Genomic DNA, 25,569 nt, shown 5'->3' with positions numbered 1-25,569 from the left:
GTCTCGTCCCTGGAATTGTTCAAATCTGGGCTGGACGGGGCTTTGAGCAACCTGGCCCAGTGGAAGGTGTCCCTGCCCATGGCAGGGGGGTTGGAACTGGATGATCTCCAAGGTCCCTTCCCACCCAAAGCATTCTATGGTTCTATGAACTCAATACTTTTTCAAGAGTAGAGCAATTTGCTTCCTAGCTGGCCTACAAAAAAGAAAAAGTTGTTTTTTTTTCACCTCTGCCTGTGTATTTAGGTCCATTCATACCTATCCATGTACCTTCTTCCCATGTTTGATGGGAGCACTGTTAACTGCAGAGGGACCAGAGGAGAGAAGTAGTCTTAGAAGTATCTGTCAAAACTGTGAGCTAGACCAAACCATCCAAATCAGTACATTAAGTAGTCTGAGCAAATTCTTCTCTCCTTTCCTTTTGTTTTGTTTTGCTGGAGGTATTACCTTCTGTGCACATCACAAGCGTGCTGGTGTTCCGGTTGTGTTATAGAGACCGAGACCATGAAAAAGCAGAAAAGCTACTTGAAAGCATGTCAGCCCTTTCAGATCTTCTGCATGTATAATATGATCTAAGAGATCTTCATTTTTGAATACATCTAAATCTAGAAATATTAAAAGTTGTAGTCCTTCACAACGTTTTTCTAGTTAAGAGTGAAACAGGTGATTTGAGTAGCAGAGAACTAGTGCCAGGTATGGAAGAATAATGCTTGCTACAGATTTGTTCACCCTGTGTTTTCGAAGTATTTTTTTTTATTCTGTAAGAAGTATCATGTATTTTGTATGTAACATTTGGAGATGGAATTCTGGAAAATTTTGTGAAGGTGGGCTTCTAAAAGAAGGAGAATCACTCTTAACGGTGAAGAAGTACATCTTGAAATAAATGTAGTGATTGGGCTTATTCTAAAAGGGAGATGATGTGCAAAGGTAAAACCTGATATTTTTTTCCTTAGAAGAATTTGAAATTCCATAACAATTTAAGGAAAAAAATCACTTCCCTAAAGTTTATAAGCCAAATTTGGTTTGTGTTATATCACAAACAACCAGCTGTGGATTTATTGACCTTTCACTGGGGACAGGTAGGCTGATTTTCTTCAGTGCTTTTACCAATGTAGTTAATATGACTGTGTCTCAGAGGACAATTAGCGCTGGTTTACAGCCTGACACTTCTGAACAGATAAATCCCCTCTTGGGAGGGAACTCTGACTGTAGCTCTATATGTGCTGGAATGTATCTTTTGTGAGAAGTAAAGACTTAAGGTTTACTGGTTCCTCAGCTACATAATTTAAATAGCAATATTTATTTGTTCAAAGGTATGCAATGGCCAAGTTTAAAATACTTTATGTCACTACATGCATGTTCAAATACAGAGTGGGTTAGCTCTTTTACTGTGCTATAACAGCAAAGACAATGTTTTATTTTCCACTTTATCTTTTAAACTTATTAAATATCACAGTAACGTTAGGGTTGTGGGGGGAGTTTTTTGCTATGGTACTTTGAGATGCCTGTTGCTGTGCAATTTTTTATTTACTATATCAAATCAACTGTTAGTAGATTTGTAAAGCAAAGGAAGTAAATTTCAATGGCAAAACTAATAGCGGCTGCCAAACTGAGAGGGGTGCAGGAATGTAAGTTGGTATGTGAAAATTGACAGGCATCAGTTTCCTTATAGCTTTATTAGACGTGATTGAAACAGTCTTATTTTTGAAATGGATGTTCCAGTGCATGGAGAATGGGAGTGGCAGGGGTGGGGTGATTTTTAGGTAGTTGGGTTGCCTAATAAAGGAAAATACTGAAATAGAATTCAGTTGACAGGTCATCTGTATTCTTTTTTTTTGCATATGCTGATTTGCTCCCTCGGGTATCAGGTGCATGAGGGAAAATGTACGCGGAGAGTGTTTTGTGCAAAGATGCGTTGTCTTCGCACAACTAGAGAACGCACAGGAGCTGGGGAGAGGGTACAAGAGGTTGAAAGGTGAACATGTCCTATATAGTAGGGAAAATAGTGTGTTAACTGGTGATGGTTTTAGTATGAAGATTGCAGCAATGCCATCATGCAAGAGGTGTGTAGCTGCCTCTAGTTCTTATTTTTATTGGTTCTGAAAGTGTTTCAGATGTCACTTTAGTATTAGTCAATTCTGTTGATTTCCTCCTGTCACGAAAGACAAAGTCATGGGTACATTGTATTCCTCCAGTTCTCAGTTAGTAGGAAAAGTGTGTAAATAGAAGGGTTGTTACTGTTCTACTTCCTCAGTTCCCGGGAACTCAGGTCCAGCCAGTGCCCCGTTGTGTTGCTGCAATGTGACCGGTTGCATACAGAAAAATGGCAAAAACCACACATGCCAAACTTTTCCTCAAAAGCCTAGAGAAGTGATGGGACAGGGTGAGGAGCTTGGAACAAACTCACCATTTACGGTCACGATGTATCGAGATATTTCTGCTGCAATGAGCAGCTTTATGTAAACAGCGAGTTTAGATTTAAATAAAACAAACTTCCTTTTTCCTACTACAAAAGTACAGCTGCTGTAAAGTACACAGAGTGCCGTGTGTGACAGAGGAGAAAACTACTAAAACTGTTGATGTTAAAACAATTCATAACAGTAGCGTGCTCTGGGGTATATGATTTAGGATACAATTCAGACTGTTCTCTGGATGATATAGTTAATTTTAATTGAGGGTATGGTTGTGACTAGTTGCTTGTTCAGAACCATTTTCCCCCCTCACAATAGACCCTGTTCTTCTGCATAATATCTGAAGTGTTTCTGTGGACACTAATTATCAAATTAGCCCAGATGTTAATTTTACAGTGTGAACCCCATTTTATTACTTCCTGAATTCTGTTTAATTTTTATGTCATAATCACAAAATTAAACTCAACTTTGAGAGTTCCTTAAACTATTTTAGGATAGGATATGTAAAAAAACAGATGGGTTTTTTTGACACAAAAACATACATGATGATTTGTTGGCTTCCCTAAAATACAGTAGTGACATGATGAGATTGTGTCACCTAAAAATAATGCGTGACTTTGAGTGAAGATTTCTTATATGACAAAATGAATCTTCAGGATTTGCATAATATTATACAAATTGGCTGGAGAAATCTAAAATATCATCAACTCTGAAAATTAATTAATGAGTAAATGAGGCTAGTTTTTGCAGATAACTGATTTCCTTCAAACTGCTGATGAAAAGCTGATGTAACAGAACACAATGTGTGGGGGGAGACTTTTATCTGCCTAAAAGTTTTAAATATGCAACTTGTGTTTCATGCAGAAACGTATTCAGTCTTTCTAGAGACAATCTTTTGTAAACTTGCTCACTGAATTTTTGTAATAAACTTAGAAGCACATGTTTAGTTTTGACTGAACAATTTGACATAAGTTTTGTTACATTTTTCTAAAAATTGTGTCTGGCTGAATCTGTGTACGAAGAATTTACCAAAACACTTAGATGCCTGCTTTAACGTGTGATTTATATATAAATGACAGGAACATTCTAATGTTGGGAGCCTAAAATTAGAACTCCCAGCTGCACGCTGGGCTGCAGGTGCACGTGTGCATCACAGACTTCAGTATCTGCTGCTTGGTTTTTATCAGTGGGCATGGTACAGGAATTTCCCAAGGCTGTTCAGTTTTAGAGAACAGGAGGTGTAGCGACTGTCAGTGTTGCATTTTGCATCCACGCAGAGAAGAGAAAGGCAACAGGAGAACTGGAGCGATCGTGAGCTCGTAGCCATGCAAAAGGACGGGTATTTGGATTTGCCGCTTAGGTGTGCACAGCAGCATGTGGCAAACCTTTTTTGCTGGCGGGGGTTGGATTTTGGAAATGCAGTGCGGCTGAACCCGTGGAAAACGTGAGCTGGGAGAGGTAGGTCCTTCTTCACCCTCTCAGGTTTTACTGGGCAAGATTCTGCCTTGAATTTGGGAAGGCAAAATGAAAACTGCAGAACCATATCTTTGAAAAAATAGTCTTGAGTTTGGAAAAGAGACTGGGTAGAGAGGACTCTGCTTTCAGAGACAGGACGTTCTAGCACTGCTAAAGATTTATGACCGATCAAATCTTGTAATGCAGCTCCTGTGCCTAGTTAAACTAGTTTGTGGAGGTTTTTTTTTGGTCTTGAAGTGAAAATCATTTCTCTGAGCCAAAACTTTGAGGTATTCTTAGGACTTTAATAAAATGCTCAGTAATTGCTGTATTTGCCAAAGTGGAAAATGCAGTAAAAACATTTAATCAAGTCTTCAGCTGTTCCTTCCTTCATCCGATCAGTCAGCAACTGCCCGGTGACACAGGTCGTGCGCTTGTGCTCGGAAGCCAAGGGGAGCTGTGCCTTCCCAGCGACTCCTCAAATAGCTGGGTGTGCAAAATATGTAAGTTACTTAATGTACAGAGCAGAGTTGGCAAGGAATGTAAAAAAAAAAAATAGGTAACCTCGCAGAAAATACTTCAGCAGTGCTTTCCTCTGAGCCTAAATACAACAGCTTGGGTATGGGAATGTCTGTTTGTTTGGCTTTATTTCGTATTAAAAGGTTCTTTGGTATCTGAGGCAATATGAGCACAAACCCTATGGGACAGATTTGTGGAAGAAATGTTTCTGTATGGAAATTTGAACATTTTATGTTTGGTTTGTTTAATTATGCATATGTTCTTCACAGGCACAAATTTGTTACGGCTGCACATATGGTTCATAAAATACTTGTGTTCTATTAGTACATGAGTGTTCATTACTTGAATTTTTTCAGAAAACCCACAAGTATGTATGGATTACTAGAATGTCTTATTTTGGTTTAAAACTTGTAAATCAGAGCACTCTGAATACCTGTGATTTTAGTTATTTTGTTCACAATATCTGTTTAGGAATATTCCTTTTATTATCATCTTGCATAGTACAAAGTAATAAAATTGCCAGTAATTTAATTTCATTTCAACGTTGCTAGGTATACAAAACCAGGTATGTGCTCATGAATGATAAGCACTTGAGTGTTTCTGGAAAACAGTTTGGAAATATATTGTGTACAAAATGATATTTTAGTTGCAGGAAGTGAAGGATTTGTGTGTGAAAGGGGAGTTTTGAGGCACTTAGATCAATTCTTTAGACATTCATATCAATTACAACAAGGGACTGTATGACTTAGAATTGATGTGAGCTTTACTTAACTAAATTAGTTAGGATACCTTGTAGTGCTGTTTATGCAGAAATCTCGCTGCCTTAGACTTACGTCTAAGATCCTCCTTGCGCCTAAAACTATCTGTTACTGACAACTGATGTCAGCGACCTGGTGCGCAGATTCCATGGCAGAATTTTAGCTTTCTGGCCTGCCCAGAAGCCGTTAGTCCGGTTGTAACCCAGCTCAGCTCTGTCTAAAATGTGCCCAGGTTTGGTGCCGGCTCTTTGACGTGGTCCTGAACGCTGCTCAGTCACCCGCCTCCTCCTGCCGCTTGCTCCCCAGTCACAGGCTCTTCAAAACAGTCATTTGGAGGTTTTGTCTGCTTTCAGATATTAAAATGACATTTGTATGCTCCACAACAACAAAGGATAAATCAATACAAATATTTTTATTTCTTTAACGGGATCTGACAGTAGCTGGGACACCTATTATAAGCAAATTACAAAAGTTTTCCTTCAAGTTGTCAACCAGCTTGGGGTTTTTTTCCTCCCCGTTCTATTTTTTCCAGATGCTAGTGAAAAATTGCCTTATCTTAAAAGTTCTAATAAAAGCTGCCTTTAGAGGAAGAGATCTACCAGTTAAGCCAAGTTAAAACATGGTGTACTCACATTTCTTTTACCTTAGTATGATCAAGACTAATTCTCTTCTACTGAAAAGAGAAAACACAGGTAGTGCAGAGCAAATGTATTCGAGGTAGCTTTTGTGGACACTATTTAAACTTACTGGATCCATGAAGTAAATAGCTCAAACAATCCAGATTTGGCAACATTTCAAAATAATGGGATATATTTACAATTTCCTTATATAGTACCTGCAAAACAGTCTCGGTGGAAAGCCGCCCCAATCGATAAAAGTTGGTACATTTACTTAGGGTGGATTTGGATCAGGCTTCAGTAAAAAGAAAAAATAAATTCAGTGTTTGGGGAGTTGTAAAGATAATATGGAGTTATATTTGTTGTGAGTGTAAAGTTAATAGTCTAGGGCATCGTGTTTTAATGTTTTAATATTAACTGTAGTGATTAAAAATATTGTGGACTTATAATCAGGTTGGTGTTGTGCTGAAGGCGCGTTTTGTTATACCGTGGAGATCATGGTAGTCAAAACATTTTACCATTCACGTCAGGCATCAGCATGAAATGTCCATTGTCAATTTACACTAAATGGCAAGCAGTACGCACCTATTTGTGATAAATCAAATTCAGACTTTCAAAAATAATCTTAATGAGCAGATGCTTATGCTGAGAATGGATAAGGAAGAAGGGAGCAATAGCAGTGTTCTGACTTAATATTTCTGTAGTACTTTGATACATTCTCATCACTTTTTTCACCACAGTTTTTATTCTTTTGCCCTGACTCTGGTGGAGTTGGTTCTTTGCCTTTCACTTCTGCCCTTGCTAGTTTTGCTTTCCCTTCCCCTGTTTCAGTTTTCACTCTCCTCCTTGTTTTTTCAGTCGCGGTGAACAGACTTCTGCGAAATAGGAAACTTGTTCTGGTCTCTGTGAACAGCGAGGGTTAGGGCTGCTTTTACCCCGTTCCTCTGGACTTTGCTGTCCTGGAGAATATCTTGACCTCGCATTTAATTTCTAGAAGGGTTGTTGTCTTATTAAATGGTAGGCGAGATGGACTGTGCAAGGGTCCCAGTCTGAAAAGAGACAACAACATTTGGAGGAAATGTTATAAATTTGAGGGATTATAAAAACCAAAAATCCAATGAAAATATGCGGTGGAGCTGCGGCGGTCACTGATCTCGTGGCTCAGTAAACGCAAATTGCCGACCTACTCTCTAGCTGTGCGACTTTTAGCCTGTTCTGTTTGTTCTGTTTTCTGCAATGTTAAGTAATAGAATCGAGAATATACAGACACAGTTACTTTTAGTGACCACAAGCATGAGTTTCTATAGTGTAACTAAACTGAAGGAGAATGCTGGAAATACTAAGAAATTACGAGGTGACTTACATGTTTCTACATCCCTCTGGAGGAGAAGAGATGGCAGCTCTTTAAGAAAGTATTTCAGAGTAGATGTGCTGATATCTGTGTTTCTTGATGTACAGTGCGCCAGATTATTTGTTAATGCTTTTCTTTTTCCTTTTTTTTTTTCCTATTAGAGAAGATGCTATATTGGCCTTTTCCAAATAAGAAGCATTTTCCCTGTTACATACTCCACAAATAATGCAGTTGAGATATCTCAGAATTGCCTGTGGCATGGGCTTGTTCTGGCTGTGGTGAGGAGCACAGCAATATATTGCTTAAAGTTACCTTTTTAAAAAGTCTGTAAGTAAGCTACGTTTGAAAGGAGAAGTGAATTCTGCTGGTCATGATGTTCAGAGGTTTCATATTATGGAGGTAAATGAAGTGGTTTTTCTTTATGGTGTCAATAGAATTAATGTAACTAGCAGTTTCTACAATGGTATTTCTATGTTGATAGCAGATAAAAATTGCATTTATGGAAAAATAAATTGAAAGTTTGAGGTCTTGGTTTAAATTTTCAGTTTGACCTTGAAAAACATTCCCAGATGGAGAGAGTTAAATGAGCCCAGCTTTGGAAGAGGAACATATGAATCACGGTTGCCAGGCTCTGCCTTGAGAGGTTTGGGCTTTACATTTGCAGTGAAGTATTTCAAAAAGTAATCTTCGAACTCGGAGGAACTGTGCATTTGAAATGACACTGCTGAAATACTATAAACTTCATTAGACTTTTAAATAGGGAATTTGCACGTCATTAACTGAAATAGGTATAAAATATTAGACGTTAGAATATCAACTGCAAGACTTGTGAACTTTCATAAGTGGTTGAGGAGGGAACAGAAAAATTAGGCATCCATCTCCTACGCTTTTGGTACATACTTCTTATGTAAGTTTTGATGAACTGTTCTGTATATTCTCTAATATCTGCATGATCTAATATGGCTTATTTTCAGAACAATACCACACAGGTATTTGCCCCATTGGAACACAGAGACAGAAATAAGATTTTCCTGAAACCTGCTCTTGACTAGAATGACAGGGTAGGGTGTTAAAGGTGTGGGAGCTTACCTGGCTGAGGCTCCTGGGTTGGGAAGTGTGGGTTTAGGTCTCTTCCAGGTGCCTTAACTGATTTTGGTTGGGCCACACTCTTTACAGTTCCAAACACATTGTTAAAACTAACATTCAGATCTCTGTGAAGTATTTTTACCATGAGCTTTTTGCCCATGGGTACCTGGTCTCATGTGTTCATGCAGTGCTCAGCATAGCCAAGTTCCATTCTTATTTGGGGTCCTATGGGCTTCTCTAACAAAAGGACTTGATTTCATCCATTTCAAATAAATGCTTTGGTAATAAAAAGCTCTAGTTTATTTTACCTTACATGAGAAAATAAAAGGATTTGTGTTTAGGACTCTAACCTCCTCGCTCGCTGGTTAGATTGGGGTGCTGCTCTATGATCTGTACTGTAGCAGAGCACTGAGGGGGTAGATGATTTTTTCACACTGATTTTTGTGACCTGGCTGGAGCCTCGTGTGTGACTTTCCTTGAAATCACAGCTGTGATTTTGGAGTGTACAGCGAATCCTTTTTTCCTGTGTCAAGTGGTTTTACTCTTGGAATGGTTCCTCACGAGTTTATGTGTTTCCTAGTGTTTTGGCCTTGCTTTCTGTCACTTGGAGCTTTGATTTGAAAGCTCTGAAGATGTACTTCACAGTGTAAAGGACACTCATAAATTATTCAGATTTCTTGGGGTTCCCAGAACTGAAATAAGAAAACATTTTTGTTTACATCAGTCTCTGCCAATTAGTTTCACTTGTGGTTTAAAATTGCAGCTCTGTATTGCCAGCAAGCATTCATAAAAGGTACTTAAATAGTGTGAACGTGATATCTCAGACTAGTGGCAAGAAGTGCTTGATCTTGCAAGAGACACAGGAGTGGGCAATCCTTCCCGCGTGGTAGTGATTTGCTGTACAAGCTGGTGTAAAGTCTGCGAATCCCATGTTGTCTGCAAAGGTCCGGTTGTGAGAACAGGTTACCGGGTGTAGATTTACAGTCCGTTGGACATTTTACAGTAGTAGCCTGTCCGTGTGCTATTACCAGTGTAAATAGCAGGCAGTGCGCGCTGTTATTGTCCCATTCATCACCGTGTATCAGGAGTCACGTGGAAGTTACCCTGGAGGATTTGCTTGCTGTGTGGAAACTTTTTTTTACGCAACCATACCCAAAGAGCTCCTGCATGAAGTATTAGCAATGACATTTAAGTTTAGACTTTTTATTTTTCTTACCTAGCTTAATATTAAATCACAGAAAGTAGATATTGAAAAATAGTTTATTATTCCTATGTTTTTTTCCCCCAGCATATATTTACTAGTTTGCAGTAAGCCGTACCCAAAGCTTTGATACTTCTTTAATAAATATCATATAAATAAATAAGCAAGAGTTGCTACTTAATGAAGTGCAAATCACATTATTTAATGCAACCCCCGTTGCAAAAAGGTGCCTGTAGCTTTGATAAGTGTAGCTCTGATCTATCAGTCACATCAGATGTCCACGGTCGTTGCATTTGCATCCAACTGCAAAATCCAGTTGCAGCTGTTATTGCAGGTGTCACGCTTAATTTTAATGTAGCAGTAATAAGCTTTTTGAAAACGTGGGATAGACCTTATTTTTTACAGAAAAATAGATAAATGTTTTATGATGAAGAAACTGCAATGGGAGCCCTTCATTCTGGAAGCCATTGGGTGTGAGTACATTCTTTCATCTGCTGGGGACAAAGTGGAACCCGTGGGGCTCCACAGGGCTCATTGTGCCAGCAGTCACCTTGTGTTACGGCGTGTTCACTCTTAAAATGCAGCCCACTCAGTTTATTTCATAATTGGTGTTCCGTTAATCAACAAAAATATGGATGTTGGTAAAAATTCCCACAGGCAAATCAGTAACTTTAGAACGAAACTCTGGGGTCCGTTCTAGCACAGAGGTAAATGAGTTGAACTTAATTTCTAAGTTACTGTTAAGATGAATCTATTATTTGAGTAATTTTTAAAATAAGTTTTCTTATCATTAGTTTTGAAGCTTTAAATAGTGTTATAGATCTTTCAGCCACGTATTTGGCAATAATGAATTTATACTATTATGTTTGCAGTTCCTCTTTTTTTGTCTTCTAATGATTGAATAACCTTTTTAGTTATATAGTAATATACCTTTAAGTTGTGTAATAAATGTTGTATTTAATGCTCCAGTAGACTGTGAATGCAGTTTTAACTGTTAAACTATATTCTGAAGAAACTGTGTTCTTAAAAACCAAATTGTAGAAACTCGTTTTATTAGGAAAACTCTGCAAGTATGTGTGTTATCTCGGAAATCCACACATGCTCTGACATACTGTTATCTCTATTTCTCTCTCTTATAGCTGTTACACAGATCTCTGGCAGCAGATGGCTGGACTATAATGCACTGTTAAACAAATAAAACCATTAGGCATGTAATACTGCCTGGTAAACAACTGTGTGTTTAAAATGGTTTTAAAAAAATAAATAGAAAATAAAGTTCATTGTGGAGTTCATTTAATGAAATTGGAATCAAATCCAAGCCCTTTTCAGAATACATAAAACATCCCCTCGTGTTGTGTTTGTCATTTGAAGTCAGTCTCTTTTTCATTACATTCTTGCATCTGGTATAAGATAATCAGTCCTAAATCAGTTTTCTAATAGATGTTTTCTACAAGTAATCACTCATTTTACATTATCTTTGTAGGAAGATTTTTGCTTTTGTAATACTCCAGCACAAAATTATCTATTGCATTATATGCTCTTTTTTCCTCATTTTCAAATTGAATACAAATGTATTAAAATTATGATTCAACAGTAGTGTCATGGCTCTGTAATTGAACTGTTTTTCAATAATTGTCAGCAGCTGAGAGATGCCATTTTGTCTTTTTGTTTTTAGATATGCCAATATTTGGTCTTTGCCCGTCTCATGATGATTTCTATTTGGTGATGTGTAACCACTGTAATCAGGTCGTAAAACCACAGGCATTTCAATCACATTATGGTAAGTGCTTAACTATTTCTAATAATTAAGGGTGAGGTTAAATCAGGATTAAGCCTGCCATTTTTTTTTAAATTGATGGTACATAGATCATTAAATTTTAAATAATGTCAAAAAACATAACCTGTGTTTAAGCATTTTATATACATTGTAATGCAGTTACGTAAAGATCTTGTTCCTTTTAATTTTTTTAATGCCTTCTGAAATGCTGCATACATGCAGTTCAATTTTGAAATGACATACATATAGTGTATTTCACAGACTGTGTGTAGTGTGTTTGTGTCTCTGTATGTCCTTTCTCCTTGTATGTTTGTACAGATTATTTTTACATGGGTTCTATTACAGTGTGAACTTGAGCTAAACTTGCAAATTTCATTGTAAAACATAGTATGCCTCTGATGGCCAGCAAGCTTATTTGTTTTATTTTCAGAAGTGTCAATTTGTGTTTGTTTTACTAGTCCGCTGGTTTTGTATATAAACTATGCTAGGAAGCTCTGTTGTGTTGGTTGGTGTTAGCCAGTGTTTACAGAGGACTGAGAAAATGTGAAAGTGCTGCGCAAGTTCAAGTGCTCAGTTACTTCCTACAAACCAAACTGGGGGAGGTTGGCAAGATTCTAAATCAATCTCATTATCGCGATTTCATGCCAACGTTTGGATCGGAAGTTTTTGGCAGTCAGCTTTTTGTTTCTTGGGAAATCCAGGAGATGTTTTCTGACCAATTCATGAGATGTTTTCTGAGCAAGTGCTAATAAAAAAAGATGGACAGAGCATCTTCCATACTATTCCTTCCTCCCTCTCTGTGTGTGTATTTGTACGCATTCTCTTTTTTCTAGGCCAGTGCACCTACTGGTTGCCTTGGTGTTTAAAGGGACAGAAGATGCTGGATAAGGGGTCGAGAGTCTCTTCTGATGTTGAGAACAAGTAATAACTTTTCTTGCATCTTAAATAATCCAGCCCTTTGGCAAGAAAAGATGAACTGACTTCTGCTCCTTCCTAGAGACTGGGAAAGGGTCTGTCTTCCTGTGCTGTGCAGAGCGTGAACTTCTTATCCTTTCCACCTCTCACTTGTTTGGTTTTGTGTTTTAATGCCTTATGGATTATACCCCTGCCCTTGCTGCTGGATTCTGCTGTCGTGTTGCACAGACTGACTTGGAAAAGAATCTGAGTAGTCTTTGTGACATAATTCTCACTAGTTTGTTTTTTATTTTGTGGATGGCAGTACTCATATGTATTTTTTTTTTTTTTAATAAACCCCGCAATTTTGTGTGCATAAACCTCCAGAGCTGTAGGGAGCTGGAAGAAGAAAAAAAGCATTGGCTTGTCTTCCTCTGGTTGCCTTTGTATCAGCCAAGAGCAAGTCCACCCCTTGCCCTTGTGATTCCTCACCTGTCACTGAATATCAGTTTGGGATGTCCAATAAGTCTTTCTAAAATATCATCTTAAATTGATTGGGACAGTTACAAATAAATGTATGGGGCAGAACTGGATGGTACCCAGTTCCGAGTGCTGGCATATTGACTCTTCCATCTTGAGGTCAGTAATATGGGGCTGGCTCATGTGGGCGTTGATGGAGAGCTGGGGATGTCTGCAGACACTTCAGGTTGTCTTTCTGAAATGAGCAGGTGATCTCCAAATACTGTCTGACAAACGGGTAGTTTTATTGTAGGAACCCCTATCATAGCTGTTGGCATGATGAGCTTGAGGGCAGGTGGAAGAATCAGTTCAAGAACTGATTAGGTACAGCATTGCTTCTTGAGTGTGGACATGAAAACACGGGGTGTTGTGATGCTGCTCGCACCAGTGTTAAACTTGTTACATGAGACTAATTCAAACTCTTCCGCAAGCACTACATGTAATTTAAAAGGGACAGAGTAAAGAGGGAACTGCAAAATGAAGGTATGGAAAATATTTTTAAAAAATAAAAGAGTAAATATGAATGTGATGTTCCCATTCTGTATCACACTGTAGGGTCGTGAGCTCTGAGCATAAAACTTTGTGTAATGTAAACCTTACATCAATGGCAGATTCATACTTGGAGAGAAAGGTGGAAGGAGGGGTTGGAAATGACGAGGTTATTCTTAGTATTTCTTAAGCCCATTGTGAACAATGAAGACGCTGCTTGGCGAGGGCTGCGGTGAGCAGAGGAAACAGGCGGGGTCATTCTGATGAGAAAAACAGGCTTGGGTGGGGTGAACGTCATTAAAGGACCTTAGTTTGCCATACTAATAGCCTCTGAAAGGTAGGAAGGCGGACTTGGTGACTTTGTGTAGAGCTAGCTCTCATTGTTTTTTATCAGTTCTCACATTCTTGAAATCCCTATGCAGTTGTCCCTTGTTTTAGCAAACTGAATGTGAAAGCTGATAAATATGGCAGGTGATTGATTACCAGGCAATGGTGTGTGTGTATATATATATATTTTTTTTTTTTTAACACAGTGTACGTCAGGAGAAGGAAACATGCAGTTCTTTCAAAACAAGATCTACATTGTAGTGATTATGAGAAAATAAAACCCTTTGGGTTCATCACAGTCAGTTTTCTGTGAATTAGGTTTTGATTTGTGCCATTATTTCAGGAACTGACAAAGGAGAGATTACTTCAAGTTCTGAAAAATGAGCGTGCATCAATGAAGCTGTACCTTTGTGATGTTCTTAGGATCTTTTAAAGTTAATTTTGTTACCAGAGAAATAGTAATCTCCTAAAATATTGTGCAAGTGCTGGTGGAACGTGTTGCTTGTACTGGGTGTTCTTTGAAACTTGTCACGTGGGATTTTGTTTTCTGAAGTAGAATATTCTCTTTTCAAATGTCACTTTTGTCAAAGGAAAGCTAAGCAAACTATTAGCAAAACCTAATGAGCTAATTAATTTCTTCCAAGGCATATTTGTGATAAACTACTTAACTAGGTAGGCTGAAAGTGCATTTCAGGGCATATGCTGTCTTTTTTTCCCTGGACCACAAGTAGTCAGAAATAATTTGAATGTGAACTTTATCATCGGGATATTCGACCTTTTTAGTAAAATACTTTATTGACACAAATCACAGATTTTTATATGTAAATGACGCTTTTCTATTTCATAGGTTTGACTAGAAGATATATCAATTCAAAACTAAATTTACTTTTTGAGTCAATCTAAGCGTGCATTTGGAGTATGAATGGATATTTAATAATTTATTGTATACTGTTGGTATGTTTGCTATCACTGATGCATAGATTTCAGTGACATATTTGGTTTGAGTAACACCATGTGTAGGTTAGTTTTTGAAAGCAATATAATGAGATATCAGAAGTCTGCTTATGGTGTTTCTTCCAGCGTGTGCACAGCAGCTGACTGTCCATACACCCAAAGGGTTTTACCCTCCCGCTGTAGGGTGGCAGCGATGCGGGGGGTCTGGCAGGGCAGGAGGAGACCAGCCAGCCGAGAAGGGTCATTTCAAGACAAATCCTCTCTTCTGTCAGATCTCAACCACTTCATTGATGGGGCTGGACAAGAGATTTAAGTCCTTCATTGCCAGTATTCTCACTGTTGCTTTTTGAATGGTTATGCTTTCATGGTATCAGCATCTTCCCTGAATGGCTCGAGATCAATTCAGAGGTGAAAGATGAAAAAAGATATAATGTTCAGGCATTCAATCCCATGGGTAAAGCACCTGAAATCACTTATAACGATGACCTATTCTGAAAAAAACAGTGTTTTTCTCCAGCTGGAATGTTGCTCTACACTCTGGATGATCGTGTGCCAGCCTGTTCACCTTCTGTGCCACGTAGACTCTCCCTCTGTATTTAAACAGTGTTTAAGTCCCTGCACAGTCTCCTTTTGTAATATATTAATTCTTACGATAAAAATGACTTTGCCAAATTGTAACCGTCACACTCCTTGGCAGAGAGCGGGATGTACCTGCGTCCCTTTTATTTCCTCTCTCTCCTTCCCACAAGAACATACTAGAGATGGTTTTGTGCTGCGCTGAAAGGCTGTTCTTGGAGGAAACCATTGCGACAGTTACTTCAGGTTGTTCATGGCAACCCTGAAGCGCCGTGGTTTTCAGGCTGTGTGACCTTCTGATGGTATTTCAGCCTTTCCACAGGTTTATCACATCTCTGTGGTTATCAGTTTCCTGTCTGAGCAGAGATGCTGCCCTGCACCATTTGGGCTGCTTTGTGCCTTGGAGAGAGGAGGCAGCTCAGCAGAGTGGAAGCAGCGTCAGTGTGGAGATGTGAGATTTCCTCCTTCTCCTTTTTCCTAGGATGTTTTTCAGGGAGTTGTTTGTTTCTTCTGTGCCTTGGTTGGCGTAAACACAAAGTGGGGTTAAACTCTGAGCAATAATAATGGCAGCCACCCGTAAAACTTAAACTGAGAGTGCACGTGAGTCATGTAATGATTGTGAAAACCATTAATACGGTACATACTGGAAAGAGATGATAGTGGTGTGTTGGGCTGTTGAGTCATTAAAAAAAATGTGTTTAGTGTTTTGATTAACTTCCATAGGTTTCCCATGCAGTGGCTGAAGTGAGCACTAGTGTGAGCTTTGCTTGCTGATGCTCTGTGAGCTTAAGCATTTCCATTTCTGATCAGTGCAGCTTGAAACATGAAGTATAGGAATCAGAAATGGGGTAGTAATACAGATTTGCACACCTTTTGTGGTTACTAGGAGGTTGTAATAGAGAAGGTCATCCCACAACCTTATACTCAGGCTGGAGAGACTTCAGAGGGCAGATCCTGACAGTAGAGAAATGGTCACTTGTGTTACTTATTTGGGTCCATCCTGGAAGTCAGTGTAAGGTCTGAATCTCCTTCACCTATTGTCTAATCATCCTCATTCCTCCCTCAGCCAGTTCTCACACCCACCTTTAGTTAGCAGGTTTACTACTTTTGTTAGTGATAAGGGGTGGTTTTGGTGTTAAGTGCTTGGGTTAGGAGAGAACATGAGATATCTGTTGTGATTTTAATTGGGATAAATGATCCATTAACTGCCCCTGCTAATATCCTGTTGTATTTTAGCTATTTTATCATATGTAATTTAAGTACTACAGCCCCTGCAGCGTTACATATCTGGTTTTTTCTGACATTCTGTGAACTGAATATAAATTTGTTTTACCCTCTTTCTGTTATCTCAAGTTTGGCATCAGCTAATCCTTCTGAAAAATCCAAGATTGGTATTTAACTCTTAAGTTTTATTTTTTCAAAGTTCTGCACATGTTGCTTGTTTAGAATAGAATAGTGTGTTTAGTATGGATTACCAAGTCAAAGATAAAGTGTCTGCACAGGGCAGCATTTGAAGCAGATAGGGAAAGAAAGGAATGTACTGAATCTTGTTCCAAAGCCATTGGACCTGAGGACTGGGGGGTTGTTTGGTGGGTTTTTTTGATTTAGTTTTGTTTTTCCTCATAGGACATTGCTTGAGCTCATCTGCATTTTGGAGGGATAAGTCCTATTACGGCCTGCATACTTTTATCAGAAAGCAATTTGTTTCAGTAATTAAGTGTCCAATGTTAGTTAATGTCTTTTTAAAGCAATATGAAAACACTTTGTATGAATCATGGGAATTTTCTTGGCTATTGGTTATCTTCTGTAGCGGTCTAATAACCAAAATGAAACTCGAACATTATGCGGTGTGTCACAGATGTGCTGTAGTCATTTGCCAAGCATATCGCCAATTGTGCACAGGTGGCATTTGGCATATTGTGGCTTGAGTTAATGTATATGATTTCACAAATTATCTTTGGCAGCTTCAGCAGCTTCTATTCAGATACACAGTCCTCTCACAGCAGTTGACACAGTCCAGATTCCAGTAGTTGGATCTTAGTCTCCATGCCCAGCAACAACTAGTTTAATTTCTTCTTGGCAGAGATTTGTGAAATCCTATAGCTTTTGCAAGAATCATCTTGGCATATTCCCAGAAGGGAATGGGCTTAGAGGTCAGCACAGAATTCATTTCAGAAAAAATAAAAGTTATTTTTAAATAATGCAACATTAAATAAGAAAGTATTTAGCACCTGGAAAGAAACTCTGCAAATATATTTTGGGCTTTGAAATGTGTACCCCAAATCTGTTAGCTGAATACCAAATGTTAAGATTTAAAGTTGGGATTTCAAGTCAACAAACAAGTACTGCCATGCAGATTTTGAGGAGCGATGAAGTGAGGTGCTGTGGGTAATTGTAACATCGCAAATGGTTCACGTGCAGAAGGATATTTCTTTAAACATAATGGATGTGGTCTTTGTTTATTACGTGAAAGCCTAGGGAGTCTGTTTGAGAAGTTGACAGCAGTTCTCTAGTAAAACGTCCTCCTTTTTTGTGAGTACATGGATTTGTCAGGCTCTGGTTGAAGACAAAAAGCAATTTGAAGTATCAGCTAAAAAAAAAAAAAAAGGTGATGTTCAGCTTCTGATTTTAAAAAAGAAATTGGTTGTTCAATTTACCGCTTACCGTGTAACTCATGTTATTCTACCGATTGCACCATGTGTGCTAAAATATTGCAAACTTAAAGCGCTTTTGTATGGTTCTGGCTTTTCTTACCTTCAATTAGCGTGAATCAAATTCCATGCTGTTCTGCCATAGCAGAAGAGCTACATGTAGACATCCTTGTGTTTTATTACTGACTGGATAGAGAATATATGTATCTCTATCTATCTACCTATCTATATATAATTCTATTAATTCTATAATATATATATAATTCTATGCTTACTAAAATGTTAAAGTATTTAGAACTAGCCTAACATACAAAATTATACAAGGGTTCCATGAACATCCTGCTCCTTTATAGTGATCTCCTTGCTAGGTATTTGGAGACTGGGATCAACTGCTCCCTTTTCAAGGTAAACATTGATGGGGAAGAACAAGTGGAAAGAAAGAAAACCAAAGATATTTATCTTTGTGGGAAAAGAGGAAGCAGCGCTGTGTTCACTGTTGCTCACAGAAATAGTTGTTAAACAGGAGGGGGAAAGTTAGTTTGGTGTTCGATAGTTTGGAGTAAGATCTAGAGGGAACAAGTAGCTCTAATAAAAAGTACCTGCTGAGTATATTTGATTACAGCTTGACTTAGGAAGAAGCCAGCTGGGATAGACGTATCAGGTCTACAGTTAAAAATGATTGACAATGAGTGAGTTAACCGATCTAAAAGTCCACGTTGAGTGTCGTCATTCAGAACTCATTTTGAACGCTGAGACGGCACGTGGAGCAGAACACGGCTCTCTCATCCATCGTTGCAGGTTTTCTGCAGGTTCAGGGAAGGCCATTCTGCATCAGCTTATGTGCTCCACATCCTTGGAAGCTTTCCTTCCCAGCTAAAGGGGCTCTTTCTGCTGCCAAAGCCGCTCCTCGGGGCTGGAGCTGGGCCAGAGGAGGCGGCAGCACTGGGCAGGCCGCGGGCGCACAGCCCGGAGCTGGGCACACAGGAATGGAGCTGCAACCTGTTGAAGAGCCGGGGAGCTGAATCGAAATAAAAAGGGGCAGGACTTGTACTATTGTGGAGGAGCATTGGGAATGTGTCAGAGCCATCAAAATGGTGTTGGAGAGTGGGGTTAGAGGTAGTTTAATTTCAAAAGCTAACCACACGCAGATCAGTTATTTATAAGGATGTCTTAATTTAATTTTTGGGGAGAAGTATGTGTTTTCGTGAACTGTGTAGATTATTCCAAGAACTGCAAAACTCAAATGAACACCACAGCGCTTTGTGATTCCAGGGAGGAGTATTCTGAGAAGCTTGTAAAACAATGCTGAGTATTGAGCTGTCACGAAGAAAATAGTTTGGGTTGGTTTTTGCTTTTTTTTTTTTCGTGGAAGCACATAGTTTCAAGTTGCACAGGCTGTACCCTCTCATCCCACCAGCCGACTCTCGAACAACTGCTGCATTTGGAAGAGGGAGGATTTGCACATGGTCTCTTTTTCTCTGCAAGCACAGCTACAAAGGTCAGATAGTAAATCTCATCAGTAACTATCAGTCACATTAATGTTTTTGCCAAGATCCCACTGCTCCCAGCACAGAGCTGTGCAGCACCAGGCTGGGCACCAGCGGGCAGCAGGACAGCAGCTTTGGCAGGGCTGGTTCAGCACAACTAGAATTTAGTGGTTTGCAGTGGGTGTGTGTCCGAGGAGGGGGAGGAGAGGACATAGGGGAATAGCTAAAAAGGGAAATGTAAAACAAAGAACTTAAGTAAAATACATGTAAAAAAGAAGTAGGTGAAGACAATAAAGAGGAAGCTAAATAAGGTAGGAGAAAATGACCTTGCAGGAGGGAGAATGAAGTGGGCACAGTGCCGGGTTTATTACTCTGTAATGCGGGGGAGAAGTGGAAGGAAGGAAGAGAGGTTTAACAGGGCAAAACAAACAAAAGCTTTTTTACTAGTTTTTCCTCTCTTAGTGTTTTGACAGCAATGCTGTTAGTGTGTAAGGTCATGGCATTCTTGGGTTTTGCACATTTTGGTGAGAGGTGGGGGCAACAGCAGTGCAGCCCACTTGAGACACTTCTCCCAGGGTGATCAGGCGCTGGCCATCAAGGAGAGAGATGTATATGTGCATGCATGTACTCTTATTATAGGTCATCTTATGTTGGTGTTCTTATACATCCCTTTCACTGTTTCTCGCTGGACTTCTTCAGTTTATTTGAATTCTCATATTCTGAACTCTAATATTTTTTTAGAGAGCAGGAGGTGCATGGGGTGTTTGTAGCTTTCACCCGGCTTTTGCAGTGACTGGAGCGCTCACCAGTTCTCGACAAGTGGAGAGGAAGGGGGGCAGCGTGCTGGGTGGGAGGCAGTTGCCGGTGCTGGAGCCACGTCAAGCCGTGTTCTGTAGGAACTTCTTCACCTGCTGCCTCAGCAAAAGTAGGCAGCGTTCTGAAAGCTGCATTCTCACCTACAGCAATAGTGCACCAAGCGGTCACCAGGCGTGGACAGGAGTGTCACGCTTTGGGAAACACTTCACAGTATCACAGTATCACAGTATATTTGGGATTGGAAGGGACCTCAAAAGATCATCCAGTCCAATCCCCCTGCTGGAGCAGGAACGCCTAGGAGAGGTCGCACAGGAAGGTGTCCAGGAGGGTTTGAATGTCTCCAGGGAAGGAGACTCCACAACCTCCCTGGGCAGCCTGTTCCAGTGCTCTGTTACCCTCACTGAGAAGAAGTTCTTTCTCAAATTTAAGTGGAACCTCTTGTGTTCCAGCTTGATCCCATTGCCCCTTGTCCTATCATTGTTTGCCACTGAGAAGAGCCTGGCTCCATCCTCGTGGCACTCACCCTTTATATATTTATAAACATTAATAAGGTCACCCCTCAGTCTCCTCTTCTCCAAACTAAAGAGCCCCAGCTCCCTCAGCCTTTCTTCATAAGGGAGATGCTCCACTCCCTTAATCATCTTTGTTGCCCTACGCTGGACCCTCTCCAGCAGTTCCCTGTCCTTCTGGAACTGAGGGGCCCAGAACTGGACACAATATTCCAGATGGGGTCTCACCAGACAATGTTGTTCTTATCAAATTGAAAGGAATCAATAACATTTTGGGTTAAGGCACAGCTGCAAAGTATGTAGGCTGCCTACTCAGGTATTATGGCAAGTAATTTTCACCTTTTATTTATTTACTCATTTTTGATCACCGCTTTGCTGATTTTTTTAAAAGAACAGTGTCATGTCAACATCTGAAAGTCTGTTTATTTTGGCTTTGCTGGCGATATGATACACTTAAATTCTAGTGTGTGATACACAGAAGTCTAGAAACTGTGTTTTTAAGATATTACCAGAAGAGGGAGTGTATAACACTTTGTATACAATTAAACCTGTAGGTTTATTGATGGATAGCAATCAATAGCCATGTGATTAAAACAAGTTTTTAAAAAAATTTGCAGACTAAAATTCATTTTCAAAAGAGCATAATTAATGTTATCTTTTTAAGCTTCTGATTAGACTTAATTTGGTTATACACTAAATAATTATATATACAATGTAATTGGCCTTGAAGTCCATTCAGTTTCCCATTCTTTGTGATGTGTCCACCTGTAACAGATTGAAACAGCTTTGCAATAGCAGTCTTGGACTAGCTCTTGTATTACCCAGCTGTATAAGAGCTCTACAACTGTGTGAAACTTGAAAACAATTATGAATATATTTTCAAAATGTAGAAAACAGCAAACAGAAATAAATAAGTCTCATATAAACTTGAAGTCTGTGATGCTGTTATGGATTAAATAAGGCCACCATTAGCTGTCTCTGGAGGTATTTTGGCTCTTACTGCCTTACTCTATTATATGCTGTTGATAAAACAAAAAGCATAGTGCTTGTATAGGAATATTTTTACTTTAGAATTTATGTAGATGTGTCTCTAGGTGTCATGCACCAGGGCAACAGGTTAATGCTTTGAACAACAGCGAAATTATGGTGGAGAAAAAACTGTCAGTGTGTCTAATATGTAAACTCCTAATAAACTTTGCCTGTTCTGCTGCCTCATACAACTTCTGCAGTATCTGAGAGCACTGCTGGCTGCAAAGTTTGGAGTTATATTTTAACTTGTTTCTCCAGGTTGTATTAGAGAAAGAAGAGCTTTCACCAGGAGATTCTTGTCCTCTTTTCTGTTCTCTCTTCCCCAAATAATGAGTTGCTCGTGTTGGTATGAAACTCACTCTTTGCTCTGGTTTTTAAAGGCTGCAATTAGACCAGGCTCCTGGAGAGATGAGGCCGTTCCTACATGGCTGAATTTTTCCTCATTGTTTGGCAAGATTGTCGGAAGATCTTTAGCTCGCAATTCTATATAGAGTAAATGTTCAAAAGGAAGCCATCCCTTTTAGGCAGATCACCTTCTTATGTTTTTACCTCATAAGATATTGTTCCTCTACCAATCGGAAGTTGTACTCTGCTGTTGTCCTCTATGTGTGACCACATGGGCTGCAAAGAACCCGTTTGTTGTGTCTGGTGGTGGGAAAAGCCCCAGTTTCTGCCAGGTGCTGCAGCTAATTGTGTGGGTTAGGGAGCAGGTGTACCCTTTCAGTGCCACCTTCCAGCTTTGAGCCTGAAACTTTCAGATGTTTGTAGATTATTTGTAGAGCTGGATTTGAGCTGATCAGAAGCTTTGTGTGACATACTTTGATAGTTTTGAGAGGTATTCACATGGAATTCATGGTAAGAGGGAAATTGGCCGTGTCATCTTTGTTATACGTGACTGAAGTCTTCATTTGAGTTTGTAGGCTAAGCATTTTGATGCTGTATTAAGCTAGGCTTAGTGAACTAATTGTTTTCATAGCTTTCACTTTTCTAGATCATAATGAGAAGCCTTGCAGTACTCTGTAAAGCTCCGGCCCTTCTCATCTTTGGCATGGAACTAGCTAGCACTCATTTTCTTCAGTTTCATTTTGGCTTATTGCCTTGGACAAGCCACAGGTAACCATGTATATGCCTGGAACCGTGCCATTTTGGCTCTCTCCTGGCCTCTAAGGTCAAAGGAGAGGTTTTAAACTACCACAATTCAGTCCCATCCCCATCATCGTGCCATGTACTCTTTGACCAGAGGTCACCGTGTGGGTCACAAAGCTCTCCAGCTTCTAAAAACCCCTGTGACTGCTTTGATAGCCGTAGAAATGATATAAACTTATATATGGACACAGCATTGCAAGGCTGGATGCTCACATCTTGTTCGTCATGGGTTGAGAATGACAGCTAGTGTCACTTAATTTTGATAGTGGCCAGTTCTTTTCTCAGTCCAGCATGGTCTCCATAGGATCCATTGGTGTTCAAAATGAGGATCGGTACTGACTTTCAGGACCATACCCCTCGTCTTTTTCTGTGATCACAAGAATGTACCTGTGGAGGCTGGAGATTTGACAGCTTCTTAGGATGTGCTGAAAGCCCTGGTGAGCTCCTGGGCAGCTTCGTATGTCCTGTCCTGGCTGTCCACGTGGCAGTGGGCCACTGTGGTAGCTGTGGCTGGACGCTTGGAATCTGATGTACTAAGTGTGTTTTTCTGGCTTTAGTCCCTGAAAATGGCATAAGTCTATACAGAAGCCTTCGCTCTCTGTGTGTACACACGTGCTGTAGGGGGAGAAGTTGTATTTGGTATTTCTGGTATAAACAAGCACGTTGTGTGTGTGGAGTTGATACTAAGGCATAAAATGCTGTCACTTGATTGTGCACCAACAAGCCTGTCAAGTTGTTCCTCTGTATTCAGTCATGCATTTTACTTTGGACTTGCTCCACTTTCCTGAAACCTGAGGAACTTCTAAGCATGCTCACTTGGAAAAGAAAAGAGGACACTAGAACCAGAAATCTTGCCTGATATCTTTGTGTTTTCTCTAGCATGTAAGGCACTCTCCAAAGTAGCAGCTGTTAAAGAGGAAAATCCACTGATTTCAAAATCCATTGCCTGGTGTTTCTGGAGGTTCTGGGAATTTCATTCCTGATGGTACTTCAGAGCGCTGATTTCCAGCTTTGATTAAAAAAAAGCTACACAAGGCCTTAAAGACAAGTCAGTATCACTACTTTGTATGTAATTGTGCTGCTCCCATTGCTAAGGCTGGTTTTATGGTGCCAGATAGTAGACAGCAGGGTTCTTTCTGTGCACCCCCCCATAGCAGCAAAGTCAGTTTTCCAAGTAACCACACCGGAGTTCTCAATTGATCAACTTCAAGAAGTTGGGTGTTGGCTCACAGCCCATCATTCTCTTCCTTCCAGGAAGAATAATAATAGTAGCCAGTAACCAAACAATCTCTCTAAAGCAAAATATTTACAAGAAAATCATTTTAAACAGTACAAAATGTAAACATAAGCAGGGTGCAATATAAGCAAGACCAGTTTATGCAGTGTTGATATCAATCGGATGAAATCACTTGGAAATTAAATTTTTTTTATATATATACCCTTCAAAAGTTCTAGGAACTGGCAAACTAATCATTACTGCAGCTCACAACCCAGTTCTTTGTCATCCCCAGTTTTTTAGGCCTCCAGCCCGTTCCCTGGGATCAAGTCACACTTCAATTCTTGCTCATCCTCGCTCAGTTAATTGCAAACTCTGGCACAAGAAGGTTTGTGGTTTGTGAGACTGTCAGGCCTTTGAGCGGATGGTTTTGCTCTTTGTTACGGGGAGAGCAGATGGTGCGAAGGCTCGAACGGAGCGCTCGGGATTGGGGGAGAGGGCAGGAACGCGTTTTGCTGCGGCACTATTAGCTCGCACCAGCCAGCTTAAAGTGATTGTGAAATTGCTGCCTGAGATTGCTGAATTTTGAGAAAGGATAAATGAGTCGTTTCATGCACAGTGGAGATAATGAAGCCTGACTGTCTGTGGCTTTGTCCTGTGTGTTTTGCAGTTGCTGTCCCTCCTGTTGCAACACCTCCTGCTCTGTGCACATACAGAGCTTCAGGTTTCATGTCATGGTTTGCCTATTTATTTATTTTTTTGCCTGCCAGTTTAACGGGGCATTCACTTCCACAGCTCGGCTGGAGCATGCACGTGGTGACTGGTCAGTGGAGATCCTCCTGCCTTCCTTCTGTGGGAGCTCCGAGAGGTCCTGCCTTTGCTGTCTGAATGCTGATTTTTAATGATGAACCCCAGTATCTTTAGGACCTCTGTCGGCAGAGGGGGCAGGAGGGCACACCACCTCAAATCCAGCCCTCCAGTTTTCTTAAAATTAACCTATCATTTCAAAATACAGAACGCTAAAATGCAGACAAGTGGAAGGAGACATGGTAGAGCTGCATTTATCTTACTTCACAAAACCAGACAAGAAAATATAATGTAAGTAAAAGACTGAAAGTTCTCTACCCATTCTAAAAAACAATTTTCTTGGTGATACGAAACGTGCAGAATACTTCAGGTTGTGGAATGGTTTTGGATAATCTTGCAACACCAAAGGCTTGGAAATTAGGTTCTCTGCAGTGACAGATACTGAGCTGCTGATCTCCCTTCTGCCTTGAGCTAATGATAGAACAGGAGTCTCATCACGTCAGCCTCGTTCCCTGGGAGCAAGGAGTGTACGCAGGTTTATGTACCTGCACAAAGTATTATCGAAGCCTGCATGGTTAATTTTAAGCCTCTGAACTTCGATATTAACTGATGATCTAAGTGTTTATATTCAATTTAATGTTGTTGGCGTTTGGGGGATTTTTAAATGACTTTTAGTGTTGGTAGAAAATAAAACTTACAACCTCTTGTGATGTTTAGTACCAGGAAAAGACCTTCATAATTTCATGGGCTTATGTAACAGGTTGTTTTTCCTGCATCAAGTAAAATTACTTTTGAGTTTGTCAGAGTATACTTCCAGCATGTGATTCAACTGTGGCACGTGCATCAATCAATTTCAAGATGAAACCCTGTGAATATTTACTATATAAAGTTACCTCGAAACTTTTAGTTTTGGGGAAGAAGTAAATAAAAACAAACGCGCAGACTGACCCAGTTGACATAGATGCTGCTTGTATACC

The 25,569-nt window shown here is 39.8% G+C and overlaps 1 protein-coding gene across 5 annotated transcripts in view; it reads left to right on the top strand.

The window, feature by feature from the left end:
• Positions 1 to 25,569, top strand: part of ATXN7 (ataxin 7) — an 89,675-nt gene that overhangs the window by 38,697 nt on the left and 25,409 nt on the right. For 4 of the 5 annotated variants that reach the window (XM_065845348.2, XM_065845349.2, XM_065845347.2 and 1 more), the window contains one exon: positions 11,071 to 11,175. The exons of the other annotated variant lie outside the window; for it this stretch is intronic. In XM_065845348.2, the coding sequence (XP_065701420.1) occupies positions 11,071 to 11,175 (105 nt within the window). The remainder of the gene's footprint in view (positions 1 to 11,070; positions 11,176 to 25,569) is intronic. 5 annotated transcript variants of the gene reach the window in all.

This window comes from Patagioenas fasciata, chromosome 10 (assembly GCF_037038585.1).
Source record: "Patagioenas fasciata isolate bPatFas1 chromosome 10, bPatFas1.hap1, whole genome shotgun sequence".
Lineage (NCBI taxonomy): Eukaryota > Metazoa > Chordata > Aves > Columbiformes > Columbidae > Patagioenas > Patagioenas fasciata.
Note: the sequence above shows the minus strand (reverse complement) of the source record. Positions and strands in the feature narration are given on the sequence as shown.